This window comes from Misgurnus anguillicaudatus, chromosome 14 (genome assembly GCF_027580225.2).
Source record: "Misgurnus anguillicaudatus chromosome 14, ASM2758022v2, whole genome shotgun sequence".
Classification (NCBI taxonomy): domain Eukaryota; kingdom Metazoa; phylum Chordata; class Actinopteri; order Cypriniformes; family Cobitidae; genus Misgurnus; species Misgurnus anguillicaudatus.
In genome coordinates, this window is record NC_073350.2 from 766,137 (window position 1) to 781,259 (window position 15,123).

Sequence of the window (15,123 nt, forward strand, 5' to 3'; positions counted from 1 at the left end):
AGTGTAGGCATAGGAAATTTCATTATTAGTCAATTGTATGAGTTGTAAATAGCTGGCAACAAATTTATAACACAGTTAAATTGATATTGATTCATTTTAATAATTACTTTTTTAAGAACTCATTTAAGTAGTCTACATAAATTATATAATTAAAGTAAAATAATTACTCCTGCATTAGTTAAATAAATTTATAGTTTTAGGAAAAAGGTCCGGTAATTAAAAAAGGTCAAACAGTAAATCTGATTAAATAATTAATGATGGGATTCTTTGATATTAACACACTTTGGGGTGGTTTCCCGAACAGGGATTAGTTTAAGACAGGACTACTAGTCACGACCCTGCTGAAAAAAAAAAGCATCAAACCAGCATGGACAAGCATGGGAATTATGCTGGTCTATGGTGGTTTAGCTGGTGTTCACTAGCAGTACCAAAACACAACATATGCTGGTCTTGCTGGTATGCTGTTTTTTCAGCAGGGTAGGCCTTAGTTTATTTAGAAAATATAACTAGTTTGATCAAACATGCCTTATTAAAAACATTAGGCTACTTGTGTAAATTTTGAGGCCAAGCAATAGCCACTGATGTATTTTTAGACATGTCAGTGCAAGTTGTTTTCAGTTTGGGCAGCTCTTATATTTATTTTAGTTAATCCCTGTCCGGGAAACCGCCCCTTCATGTATTTAAATGGTCCACTTTGATGTCAACCAATTTTAATCAAATCTTTACAATGGCTTGTCTCCAGAAAGTCCAAGGTTAAAGGCTAACGTTAGCTATCAAAATATTTTCGGGGAAAAAAGGCGAAAAACATACATTATCTGCTCAAATTTTGTTACAATCTATCTTTACAAATATTAAATGTACTATTGTATCGATGGGCTAAAGTAGTTTGATTAAAAAACAATTTGAATGAGTATGATTCGCTTAATAAAATTGATGATACTCACGTTTCTTGTCACGCTGTCTCGAAAAAAGAGGGCTCTGAGAATGCGGGGGTCTGCAGCTGCAGGCTCCGAGTCTGCATAATATAGAGTGTTTTCACCGATGTCACGTTCTGGGCGGTAACCCGGATACGCGGCCATTGTGGAGGCACTCGGTGTAAAGAACTGAACGGAGTACAATGGATTAACTTATCGTGCGCTTTGGATACTTTAGGTGAATGTAGACATGTCTAAACAACAGAAAACACGTCCAAGATACAATGCCACACGTGCCATGCCTTTATTGTTCATTTTTCTTTCTTTTTTAAACAGCAAGGAAAATCATCAAACTGTTATCAGAAAGTTTGTGTTAACACGTCCACACATTTATTTATTTAATATAATTGCAACATTTTGCTGTCATATAATTGCACAGGCTGACATCGCGATTGCGATGCGATTAATTGTGCAGCACTAACTTCAATCATATTTCTAATACAAAACTACTCTTTTTCTTGAGCTTTGCCAACCACATCCGCCGCCTCTGATAATTTCTTGCATTACTTTCCCTGGTTTTTAATAACTTTTGGAAGTCAATAATATTCCAACTGTTTTTCTCAAACTGTCCTAATGGTACAACCTCAAACACGGCAAAAATTAACCATTTTTCTTGACGACGTTCGGGATATCCTTCAGTGCCTGTGCTCAGTTGTGATGCGGAGTGCCTCCAATATGGCGACTACCGCTGTGATGACGCAGTGTGAAAACTCTCTATTGATCGAGTTTGGTGTCACTTCGCAGTGGGAGGGATTATAGGCGTGTCGTTATATTTGCGCTACCTACTGCTTGACATCATGAGAGAGTCCTTGTACATTCCCATACATTTATTTATTTCTCAGTCCGACACAAAATTAAAATTGGCCACCACAAACAGATGTTTGCACATCGCGTTTATCACTACCCCTGTCTCACGTTAACTATGTAACAAAAGAGAAGGATCCGCACACCAAAAAAGCTCCCTTTCACATATTTTATTGGAGTGACGTTTCGTCTGAGGAAGGGTTGTAGAGACCCGAAACATCACTCCAATAAAATATGTGAAAGGGAGCTTTTTTGGTGTGCGGATCCTTCTCTTTTGTTACTTATTTATTGATTTGATCCTTTACCCGCATTCAATTTGGATGTGCATGATTCTATCGTTTTGCCTAAACTGTTAACTATACCTTATCCATTTTGACTCCGCTAGGGGCCATCACACTGTGATAAAAGCTTGTGTTCATTGCAGTCTATATAACTAAATATCTGTAAAAAAAAATCAGTGTGTTCCATTTTTTTTTTAAAGTAAACTTTCACATAATTAGACATCATTACACTGAAGGTTGTTAGGTTTTTAAATATATTTTCCAAAGGAACATCAGCTGCAAAATATTAAATGCCACAGGCTTTATCTCGTGTAAAATAGCCTATGTTTTGCATGTTGTGCCTTTATAGAGTTGGTAAATCCACCGGGGTTGTGAAGTAAATGAAGACAAATATATTATATTATACAACAGTTCTTTCTGGTTCTCGAATCTGATTGGCTAAGAGCTATGCGATATTGTAGGGCCATATAAATCCATTTTATTTTTTCCCAAATTCCGTTTTATTTTTTCCCAAATTCCGTTTTCTCCGTTTAAATTTTTGCAAATTCCGGTTTATCCGTTTAAATTTTTGGCAATTATATTTTTTACCCTTTACTTTTATTTTAGTCATAAAAAGTGTGTGCCTTTAATGTAAATGATTAAAATGTAAATTAAAGATTTGGGGGGAAAACTGGATAACTGGATTCCTTAATGACTATAAAAGATGCATTTACACATGCACATACACACGCACACACGCGCGCGCGCACACACACACACAACTCAATTCAATGCATTGTTTAGTGTTGTTGCAGGAGGCTACAACCAGGTGTCAAAGCAGTGGTGCCTTCAGAAGTGCCTTAAACACATCAATCCAGCGGAATGCGATCCATATTTTATACACAATCGCTTGAAATGCATTTAACTTTACAAACATACACAGGATAGTGATCTGACTTAGGACAGCATGAGCGCGTGGCTCTTTGCACGTGCGAGCGAAAGAGAGACAGAGAGCGGCGCCATGATGCAGATGATTATATTTTAAATGCGAGGGATAGTTAGTTTGCCTAAGCTAGCTTGAAATGCATAAAACTGAACAAATACATGAGGATTTGTGTTCGCACTTCGGACAGATGCGTGAGCGCGTACACGTGAGAGAGGTACAGTGAGACAGACGTGGATGAGAGAGTGCATGTATCTTTGCGCTCACCGTGAACAGAGTGTTGAAAAAAATTCCCAAATAACAGTTCTCCGGTCACATAAAAGTCACGTGAGACCTGCTCGGAACTAAGTGCTTAGCGTCAAATTTCTTAATTTTTTCGCTGACGAAAGCAGAGTCGTGGAGAGCCGCTTCGCCATGGTTTCAGTGTTTAGGAGGGCGTCTGAAACGACGGGAGGGGGCGTGTCGCCCAGATTTACTTCCCCCGGTCTGCATTTCCCCCAGACATACGTTTGTCTCCCACACAAAAACATAATTTTATTCAAAATATGTAAAATTCCGCGTTAATACTAGATTCCGTGTTAATTAGCCAATTCCGCGATTCCGTCCGCGATTCCGTGATCGCGGAAATTATAGGGCCCTAATATTGTGCTGATAACGGCACTGTAACCGCTTCACCTTTCGTATCATTCCGCCACCTAGTGAATGGAGGTCCTACGCACGCTCATCTCTGAATGGAAAAACACAGACGCCCTGTTTTTAAACACTCTCCGTGTGTCTCATTAGTTTACTAGCTCATAAATCAGTCTGTGAATCCCCAATCGGAAGTTATTATTCCTTCAAAGATCAGCGCTCTTGTATGTTACGTTAAAGTTAATGGGAGAAATGTCTTGTCACATCGTGTGGACGATTAACACTTGGAAAGAGGAATATAAACACTCGTTTTTTTTCTGGAGCAATATCTCTTATCAGAACGCGAAAACACAGTGGAACTGCAGGTAAGCACCGCAGCTTTTAAATGTGGACATTGATCATTTAATTTATCGTGACGTGACTATTAAAACATGTTATGAGATATCGCCACTGGTATATTTATAAGCAGCATGCAAAAACATCTCTCTGACACTTATAAAAAACGTTTTATATAGTACTGACAAGAACAAAGTTTAATAATAATAATCGAGTGCTCGTATCGCGTTAAGCATAAATGAGAAAGCAATAGTAACGTTATACAAGTATAGTTTTATTAACTTTTACCTCGCGCCAAAACGATAACAACACAAAAGACACTAAATATGAATAAAAAAACAAGTAATAGTTTGATCATGACACCAAATACTGCTGATTTGATCTCATTTTGACGATCATAAACAAACAAGGCCAACATGAGAGCCAGGGAATCCCTGTCAGAGATGTAGCCCAGAGAGGGCAGTGGTCAGCGGGGCGAGTGAACACTGACGTCCGCTCATGCTTTGGTTCTCATTCTTACCGAATTTCATTAAGCAAACGTTCAAACAGGCGCTATCTTTACTAATCGACTGCAGATTTAAATATAATACATATACATTCTCGACTGAACTAATCTTAAAACTACACTTTTAAAACCAAGAAACGGTAATATAAAGTAACGGCTTTTCCGTCCATTGAGTTGTTATGAGCATCAAAGCAGCCGAAAGTGTTACCTGTCATTCTGGCCGCCCTCAAATCTGTGGCGGAAGAAGTTCTCAAACAAAGAGGCTTTTAAAATAACTCCGTTGTTGTTGTCTAGTTTTAGTTTTTCAAACGTGTGCTGTCGAACTTTTGTATAAAAGCAATATCGCTCTCGGAGTCGTGTGATATAGCTCTATATCATCACGGCTGTGATTGCCTACAGCCTCGTGCCTCTGGCCTAATCACAGCCGTGATGATATAGAGCTATATCACACTAGTGTTGGGCGATATGCCCTATTTTGAGATCGTCCTATCGTCAGCCTGTGAGATTGGCGATACACGATAGTAGGGGCAGTAGTTTACTAACTTTTTTATTTGTTAATTTTTTACTCTTTATAACAAGTCACTTGATGGGTGGGCAAAAAAGACCAAGAGCAACACCGTCATGACCGCAACCTTCTTAAAACTGATGCCATTAATGCGAGCGCATCATTAAAACCCTAACCATGATTACTTAATAACTGTAAAAACATGCATCGGCGAACACACACACACACGTGCGCACACATACATACAAACAATTCAATGCATTTGCTTGGTGCTGTTGCAGAAGGCTACACACGTGTCAAGCAGTGGTGTCTCAGATGAGACTTTTTAAACGCATCGGTCCAGCGGAACGCGATCATATTTTAAACACAATCATTAAACACCAGGGATGTATTGCTACAACTCCTTGAATCTTTGAAATGCATATCATAAACAGGATTAATACCTATTGATCTGACTTCGGACAGAGCGCAGTTCTCTGCACGTATGCGAGAGTGAGAGAGGCGCCAATATGCAGCGGGTCATATTTTAAACAAAAAGTAAAGTTTGCCTCAGCTCGCATGAAACGCATTAAACTGAACAAAGACATAAGGATTACTACTTTAGTTTATGTTTAGACTTCGGACAGACGCGAGAGCGCGTGCATGTGAGACAGAGAGAAGCGCAGCTGCTCATGACGCGGGTGCTAGAAGGAGTCCAAGACGCGCGCATTAAGTGAAGGTACAAGAAGGAATTCTCTCTTTACAAGCCATCCGCGTAAAGTGAAGCCCAGAAACCCTCATGCGAGGAAAAGCATGCATTGTGGATGTTAATGTAAAACTATGATGATAATAATTATAATAGTAACCATTCGCCAACTATCGTCATGACTGTCGCCATGAAAGCCTGCCATTGGCGATATGTCTGAAGATCGTCGATACACGATACTATCGTCTATCTGCACAACCCTATATCACACTCCTACTCGAGCGATATTGCTTAAATAAGTCATGCTTAAACTTCAATCTATTATAATGTGTGAATTCCTGATTTTTTCAAAATCATAAGTGATGATTTTCCTAATTATGATTATTGATGTTAATTCGAATTTGCATCAAAGTTTTTTTATGTTTTATAACTTTAAGGCAACTGCATGCCATATTCTTTATAAACATTTAAAAGAAACTGATCAACTTGAATTCTGCTTGTATTAGGGCTGCACGAAATATCGAAAATGTATCGCCATCGCGATAACTGTGTATGCGATATGCATATCGCAGGGAGCTGCGATAACTTGCCTTTATTTTACGTGTCTATCATTTGAGTGTTGCATGCTTAGATCGTCCAAATGACACCGATCAGAAGGTGGTTCCCACACACTTACTTTACTTGGGCGGCTCTCTCAAGTATATTAACAACTGTACAGGATATTTAGCATCAAATTTTGTTTTTTTCTGTCTAAAGCAATTATAATATATATTATATAATATATATTTTAGGGATGCACCGATCCGATATTCTGGATCGGTATCGGGGCCGATCCGGCCTTTTTTGCTGGATCGGATATCGGACTAACAGGACCGATCCAGTTCCGATACTGCGCGTTACGCATGGTTGTCACTGACAAGCGATTAAAACGACAAAGTTTTATAAAAGCACCATAAACGTTTTTATGTACTATAATCAAAGTCATCTTACACTCAATAGCTTCATGTGAAGGAACAAACGCACATTTAAAGATATTAATGTTCACAGAAACACTATAACTTACATGCAAACTGAGTTAATCCACTGATGAGAAGCGGATGGATGAAAACGCGTCATTCAACACACGCACACACACAAGATAACTGCAACGTTAGGCTTTATTAAAGATCTGATTTTATAAAGTCTCAGTAAGCTGTTGGATGGATGCAATTCACTATGTGCTGAGTTAATGCACAGGTGAAGCGGACGGATGAAACGCGTCATTCAACACACGAACACTCAATAACTGTAGTCTGTTTTAAAGATCTGATTTTATAAAGTCTCAGTAAGCTGTTGGATGGATGCAATTCAGTAAGTGCTGAGCACACGATGCCTCTAATCTCTTTGTTTTAATAGTTATGAATGTTAACTTTCCATTGCGGTGCGAGCCGAGGATTCCCATGTGAGTGTGAATGCTGCACCCAGGAAGCACAGTATTGCGCAAAATGCGCACTCAATATGATTCAGGCGCATCAATTCTGCACCCGAAATGTGCATAAAAGGTCCGGTTAAGTGCATAATTCCCAAAATAACCATCTGCACACTAAAACTTTTTTACTGTGACTTTTTTTTGCGCAATTAAGGAAAATATATTTAGCATACTTATTTGATCAAACGTGCCTATTTTATTTTCTCCTAAACACTGCCATGGTAAATATAATTACTAATGTTCTTGTAACTTGTAAATCATTTTAAATTATTGTTTTTACTTTAAAATTATAATTATATATAATATAATTATATTATGCTAGATTTAGCAGAAAGCACTATACACATTTATATATAGTGTGTGTGTGTGTGTGTGTGTGTGTGTGTGTGTGTGTGTGTGTGTGTAATTTAAATTGCTCAAGAAAAATACAGTAGTATCGGATCGGCAGGTATCGGAATCGGCCGATACTCAGAATTCGGGTATCGGAATCGGATCGGAGATGGAAAAAGTGGTATCGGTGCATCCCTAATATGTGCAATGTCCATGTCCAATAAACGCGTGAACTAATGAACAACAACAGTTTGTTTTTATATATTTTAATTGTAATGCACAGCCAAGCCAGGTGACTTGCACAACACACCCTTTTCCCCTGTGCAACGCACTTATTGGGAACCCTTGCTATAAATTATCCTTTCAAGTGAAGGCACAGCGGATGCATTGGCGCAGTTGCATGATACATTTGGAAATTAAGTTGTGGGTTTTGCACGGGTTTATAAATAAAATATACAAGGTTGGATTTAGTTGTTTACAATTTGAAATATTTTTACAAGATGTTTCTAATAAATTTAACTTAAACTATTTCTGAAATGTTTCTTTAATAAAGAGGAACACTGGTATCTCATAACGCAGCGAAACCTATTACATAAAGTGAATAATTGATTGTCGAGCGATCGATATCAACCTATTCAGCACCATCGCCAAGGACGGCACCTGGTAACGTCGTACGTAAGAAAATATACATTAAAGACACATTATGCAGTTATTTTACCTTAATATAACAGCTTCAAAGTTATTTTGGTGGTAAACAAAGTCATAGTAAGGCGAATCATCCTCCTGTTGAAGCTCGGGGAGGACGCCGCTACCAAAACCAGCAATGCAAGCTTGAGAGAACCGCCCCTGACAAATCTCGTGAGAATCACGACTTGCTTTACAGCAATGACGTCACACACGTTAGGCTTGTTCGACTTCGTGTGGCGCTGCAAGAACCGACCGCCGGATGACCTCAAAGTACCGCGAGAATGATCCGAGACGGCACTTTGACGTCATCCGGCGGTTGGTTCTTGCAGCGCTGCATGAAGTCGATCAAGCCCATAACAACAACTACATGCGCGAATTTGAGACGTGAGGCTAAACGATTTAAAAGTTAAGAAAGCGCGTTCAGAAGCGAGTAGGAAAAGGAAAAGAGAATTTGACCGCGTTAGGAACCGGACAAGAGTCCACCCTCGGTCAGGTTTTTACTCGTTGGCGTGAGCTAAAAGACAGCACTGTAGGGATGCTGATCTGGCGATCTTGTTGATGGACTAGTAAGTAAATCTCTCATTTGTAAACTTGTTTGCGGTCTATGTTGTTGCGCTTGCTTGTAGTATGTCATGCGATTATCATGACAACAGTTGTCAATATCTCACATAATTATCAGGACATAAATAAGCCTAGAGGTTGTAAATAGTGTAAACATGCACAATTTGCAAACTATTATGATAAATAGTAGGGATGCTCCGATCAGGATTTTTGCAGCCGATACCGATCACCGATTTGTAATCTTCGTGATCGGCCGATACCGTTTCCGATACCGATTTTTTTTAAAGCTGATCTGCAAGCTCTTTGATGACTGTAACTGTTACAATCTTTCTAAATAAAATAATACCACGGATGTTGCCTTTGTTATATTACTTGCCGTAATTAAGTATATTATTGTTTTAATAGAGACTCAAATAAATAAGCACAACAAATATTTATTCTGCAAAGAGAAATTTAATATGGCATTAAAAAGGCTTATGTCTCCTAAAAGTACTGAAAATAAAACACTTCACAGACTTTACTGTATTAATTAAATATACACGCATTCGTATGAAGTATAAAAATTCTTTAGTCAAGAGCAGAGAGTGATTTTATTGAGAGATGAATTAGGTTACTGCAGCTTTAAGACGTGAGAGAGAGATCGCTCTGTTCACGTGCACTGATGACAGGCTGCTGTGTGTGTGGGCGGCGGCTGAACGCAGACAAGCAGCTGTGAGGAAAATAAAAGTTTAAACGCTCAAAACTTTAAGACGCATGCAAATAAGAAACTTTTGGCATGAGGATGCAATTGTCCGTGATAGATATGTGTTGTATACGCTGTTTGATGGGGATGTAAAGACGCCTCGCGCTGTTTACCGGAGCGCGTCCTCATAGAAAATACGCATGTCTCTGTAAAGGCAAAGAGAGACATACAAAACTGCATGCTGCACATGAGCAACAGGTTGTAAAAATGCTCGCGCTACGTAAAAAAATGTCTTTAATTGCAGCCGCATTCAGGATCCTTTTGATGACAAAAGTAAACAGAAAGATCGGTTTATGAGATCGGCAGATTTAGCGAGCACCGATCGAGTCATTTAATGCCAATATCGGCCGATACCGATCGGCGGCCGATCGATCGGAGCATCCCTAATAAATAGCAATAATCATGTATAGTGACATTATAACGAACAATGTTATGAGATAATGCAACGTACACAATTAACTTTGTAATGGCATTTTGTAATGTTTAATTGTGATTTAGCTGCAATCATGTTAAAACATTATAAGCTAGCAAACGCGGTATTTTATTATATGCACTTTACACTTGGAATAAACTTCTTATTATCCTATTACCATCATCTGTAGTTTAGTAGACTATGCAGTAGCCTAATATTTGTATGAAATTGTGAAACATTACCTGGTCATTATCTTTGGAGTACTAGAGTGGGAAATAACGACAGTTGCAAGTATTCTCCAGCAACTCTAGGGGTCGCTGTTTGACAAAAACGCCAAAATGCATAGAGCGGCTTTAAGAAACCTGCTAAGGTACAGTTGGGGAAACAGGCATACAAAAGGTAAACCTGTAGTTAAGGTTTAACTTAAGAGTCTTTGTAGCTCGCTAAGAGACAACGTTATCGGGAAACCCAGCCCAGGGCACTTCTACATCACATAATTATGAATATACATTTGAATTATTTCGCATTTGCACTCTGTCGTGACCATTTTTAATGCAATATAATATTTTAATTTAGAAAATCTTAAGATGTGTTTTGGAAATATGTTCATCAAATTCTCCCAAGAAAATGGCACATCCATGATTCTTAAAGGCAAGTATGTCTTTTTAACAATATGTTTAATTTGAATTATGTATGTAGTTTCTGTGTTTACGTGCAATCTATTTCTTCCATACAGACCAGGAGCAGCTTGACAAAGAAATAAATGACCTCCGCAAATGTCTAAAGGCAAAAGTAAATCGTCTAAATGTGTTAGAAGGTAGATCCTCATTTTAAAGCCTGTGTCTTTATATTATGTCCATTCTTGCTCCCAATGCTGAAGTCCAACATGTTAGTTTATTGTTTATTAATATTAGTAGATATCTAAGAATCTACACTGTTTAATAAAATGTTTTCTTAACAGGTAAGCCTGAACTCCGAGGATACAACCTTTCCCCTCTGAACAGTGATGAAATGAAAGCAATCAACAGTCTCATTAGAAAATGACATGCACTTCACACTGTGCAGTCTTCACAAACTCTCGGTGTGTCTGCAGATTTGATGCAACAGGGTACTTGATGTAAATGTATATATTTTTTGTTTCCTAACTTCAAAATTATGTTGAAAGCACGCAAAGCTTGGCCATCATTCAGTCTATTCAGTCTTATGTGTTTTTTATGCAATATAAACTGGAAAAATTAAAAAGAGAAATTATAATGCCAAAGGTATATTGATGTGTGTTACAATAACATGTAGCTTATATGATTACTTGCACATTTTTATTATTATTAGGCTTTTAAGCAGTTACTGAACAATTTAAACCCATGGGGCAGTTTCCCAGACAATGTTTAGGTCAATCCAGGACTAGGTCTTAGTTATTTTAGGACATTTAAGTAGTTTTTACAAACAAACCTTACAAAACACAATACTGGTGGTATGCATCTTGAGACAAAACAATGGCACTGATATATGTGTGATTTTTTTACAGTGTGTGTGTTTGGTATAATACAATGTGTTTGCGTGGTTTATGGTTAAAAAGACACATTATTTTCCACATACCGTACATTTTTGTAGCTTTTTTGAATGATATTCTATGGGCAGGGCGTTTGCGCGCTGTTTATGCGCGCCGAGCGCCTTGCGGTTTTTTGCCGCCTGCCGCGCACGCGTTTTTGAAGGAGCGCTGAGAGCGGAGAAGCGCCCGACGTCATTCGCGTCTTTGCATTGTCCAATCGAATGAGGGGAGAGGCGGGCCTTACGTTGTGGTGAGTGAATTTTACAGTTGCTTTGAAGAACCGGACTCAACTCGCTCACTCTCTCCTGCGTGTGTTTATGCATCTCTCACCCTCAAACAAGGTCAGAGCAAGCGCCCTCTTTTAAAGTTTCTGCTAATATGACAGTTAACAGCAAAAGAGCGCTCACGCTTCAATATTTGATTGACAAGACAGCTGACTCGGTGGTTGCTTAGCAATATGAAAAGCCGCGTCGCACTGCTCTTTTTTTTAAAAAGGCAGTGCGTTGCGCCTTGCGTTTGCAAACGTTTAAAGCGCTTTTGGTGTGACTGGCCCCTTACACTCCAAAGGAAATGTAATATCGTGAATCTGGTAATTGGTGCTATTTAAATTATTATTAGGGGTTCAAGCACGAAGTGCTGAAACCCTATTGTAATTGCCAAGGTTTTTATTCTTAGTTATTATTATTCTGCCGTAAAACGGAACGTGCAGACCAAACCGTAAGGCCTAGAGACTTGAAATTTGGCCAAATGGTAGGACCCAATTTGGGGAGAGGTTGATAGAGTATCAACCCGATTGGCCCATAGGTGGCGCTATAGCGATAACAAACGCGTTGATGGTCATAACTTCCACAAATCTTATCCAAATGTCAATTGTCTTATATCCCTGGATTCCTTGCGTCAAGACGAACATATATATATCGTATATATCCAATATCATTTCCGTCATGAAAATTTTTCCGCTATTTTCGATTTTGTCGAAAAAAATAAAAATGAACTCGTCCTAGGTTTTTCGTCCGATTGGAACCGTTCCAGTGCCGTAATATTCCTTGGAGTGTGAATATCAAAAGTTATCAAAAAAAAGTTGAATTTTCGACTCGCCGTCGTCAAGCCACGCCCAAACGCCCCCAATGGGCGGAGCCTCTTGGACTTAAATGGCTATAACTTAAGAATGGAAGGAGGTATTGACACCAAATTTGGTACACATATACAGGGTACTATTCCGAGGTCAGGTGCAAAAAATTGCGCCGCTTGACCACTAGTTGGTGCTATAACAGTACCTCAACTTTGAAGGGCTGTAACTACCGAAATATGGGACCGATCAACTTGACATTTGGCACGTGTGCTCCTGGTCTGGGGTACTATCTATGTTTAAAAGGAATTTTGCGTAACTCAAAAAACATGGCTGCCATCGGCCAATCAAGAAAAAGCAGCTATTAGACAGGGTTAACGGAGGCCGATCGAAACGAAACGCGGTGGGCCTGTTAATCTCTTGGCCATGAAGGTCTGTGCAGAGTAAGAAAAAATTCGGCCTCCGGGGGGGCGCTATCACGTTTTTTTAGCGTTTAAGTGATTGTGTATTATGCAGTGTTTCAGATATCAACAAGAACCTCATATCATTTAATAGAGGTACTTAAAATGAACAATTTTCCTCAAGCAGCACTTGTCTCAGTCGAATCGTTAGTTAGATATTCATCATTTTCTTGTAAACCTACTTTTGCGAACTAGTCCTAGGTTTTTTGACCGATCTGAACTGATCCAGTGCTGGAATATTCTTTAGACACTGAATATCAATAACTATCAAAAAAAAGTTGAACTTTGCACTCATTGTCGCAACACCACGGTCAAAAGTACGAAGAAGCGGTGCCACAAATACTACAATGGCTATCATTTATGATAGGAATGAGATATCAACACGAAACTTGGTACACATATGTATAGACCTAGGCCGAGGTCACATGCAAAAAATTGCAGAGATTGTCCACTAGGTGGCGCTATAACCTAAGAACAAATAACGATAACTATAGCATATGTATACAACACATAAATATTTGTCTGACCTACTTGTTATTTTGCACATAACATCTGCTTTCAGATTCTTATAATGGTCTTTTAGGATAATTACATATCTTAGAAAACATGCCGACCAACAGCCAGCCAGCATTAACCATGTACGAGTCCAGCGTAATGGTGTGCGATTACAACTAAACTGATGGGCCTGTTTGTCTTATGTTCTCAAGTGTCTGTGAGGATTTTTGGCTCATCATTCTGGAAATATTTGCAACTAGAACAATGGGAGTTACGTTAACTGTCTCCTAGATCAGTGGTTCTCAAAATTATTCCTGAAGGCCCACTGCTCTGCATATATACAAAAGTCTTCTATTTTAAACAAATCTACTTTAATCATCAGTAGAGATTTGTATGAACTGAACTGATTGTGTCAGATGAGAGTAATATACAAAATGTGCTGAGCATTGGGTCTCGAGAAACCACTGCGTTTCACTGAGTTGAAAGTACTGCTCTAGATGTTTATGTTTATATGAAAAAACAATTTGTGAATTTACTGTACTATTTGGGCAAATATCAATATGAAACATAAAATAAACTTTTGCCGTTGTATTCCTAGATTTGATGTAATGTCACATAGTGATGTGGGCACCATTTGTAACCTGTATTCGTTATTTCATTTGTAGCTGCTGTTATGTTTCTTTTGTCCATGGGTTTGCATCTGCAGGAAAATTATTATTAGATTCAATGATTTGCAGTCATTTACCTCATTAAAACTAAAAGACTTGAGGTAATCAATTCAAGCATTTTGAAATGTGACATTCAAAATGGGCCAGACTAAGTATATCTAACTAATTAACTAGTAATGTAAAGCTTATGACAAAATATTAATAGTTTTATTAAGATCAGACAATATATGTCTTTCCAAGACTAGGGCTGGTTGAATAAACATACAGTAGCCTTTAAGATAAAACTGCGTTTTAAGGACAAGTCTGAAGAACTAGTAGCTAATTAGGGCTATTCAGTCTTTGTCACGATGCTGCACACAATTGAGTAAGGACAGGAGAGAGTGGATCCAATATGCAGTATTTTATTCAACTTGAAAATATAAACAAAACACGAGAAACTCTGGGCAACACCGAAACATACGTGGAACACGCAACAATGAACCGTACAAGACAGGGGAAACAGAAGTGAATTTAAACAACACAATGACCAATGGGTAAACGGAAACAATGAATCACCAAGACAACAAACAAGGGGAGGAGCGTAAAAACAATGAATAACCATGGTAACAAATGACAAGGCGGAGACAGAATTAACACAGGGAGCTCAGGTAAGACACTGATCAAAACAAGGTATACAAAGACAATAACAACAACACAGTACAAGATATAATGTAAATCAAAACCATAAGCAAAGACAAGACCAATCAATAAACAGGACATAATGCAATAAACAAGGAACCCAGGTAACAATAAGCAAAATAAAACAAAGCATGACAAGGAAATAATAACATCAAAAAACACACAGACAAAACCCCAACAGTCTTACTAAGTAGAGTTAAATATAATTTAAATATTTTTTCACATGATATTTAAAGCAGTTATGTTCAATCATGAAGACAAAAATGTATGACTAACTTTTAAGACTAGTCTTAGAGATTAATGTTACTGACCATTGGTTTAAGTGTAGTTACAGACTAAAATTTAGGTTTATGTTTTAGTT

The 15,123-nt window shown here is 38.3% G+C and overlaps 1 protein-coding gene across 1 annotated transcript in view; it reads left to right on the forward strand.

The window, feature by feature from the left end:
- Nucleotides 1-11,107, forward strand: part of pdrg1 (p53 and DNA-damage regulated 1) — a 30,142-nt gene extending 19,035 nt beyond the window's left edge. The window contains exons 3-5 of the mRNA XM_055185000.2: nt 10,419-10,493; nt 10,579-10,659; nt 10,804-11,107. Coding sequence (XP_055040975.1) covers nt 10,419-10,493; nt 10,579-10,659; nt 10,804-10,886 — 239 coding nt within the window. The 3' untranslated portion in view covers nt 10,887-11,107. The remainder of the gene's footprint in view (nt 1-10,418; nt 10,494-10,578; nt 10,660-10,803) is intronic.
- Nucleotides 11,108-15,123: the final 4,016 nt, after the last annotated feature.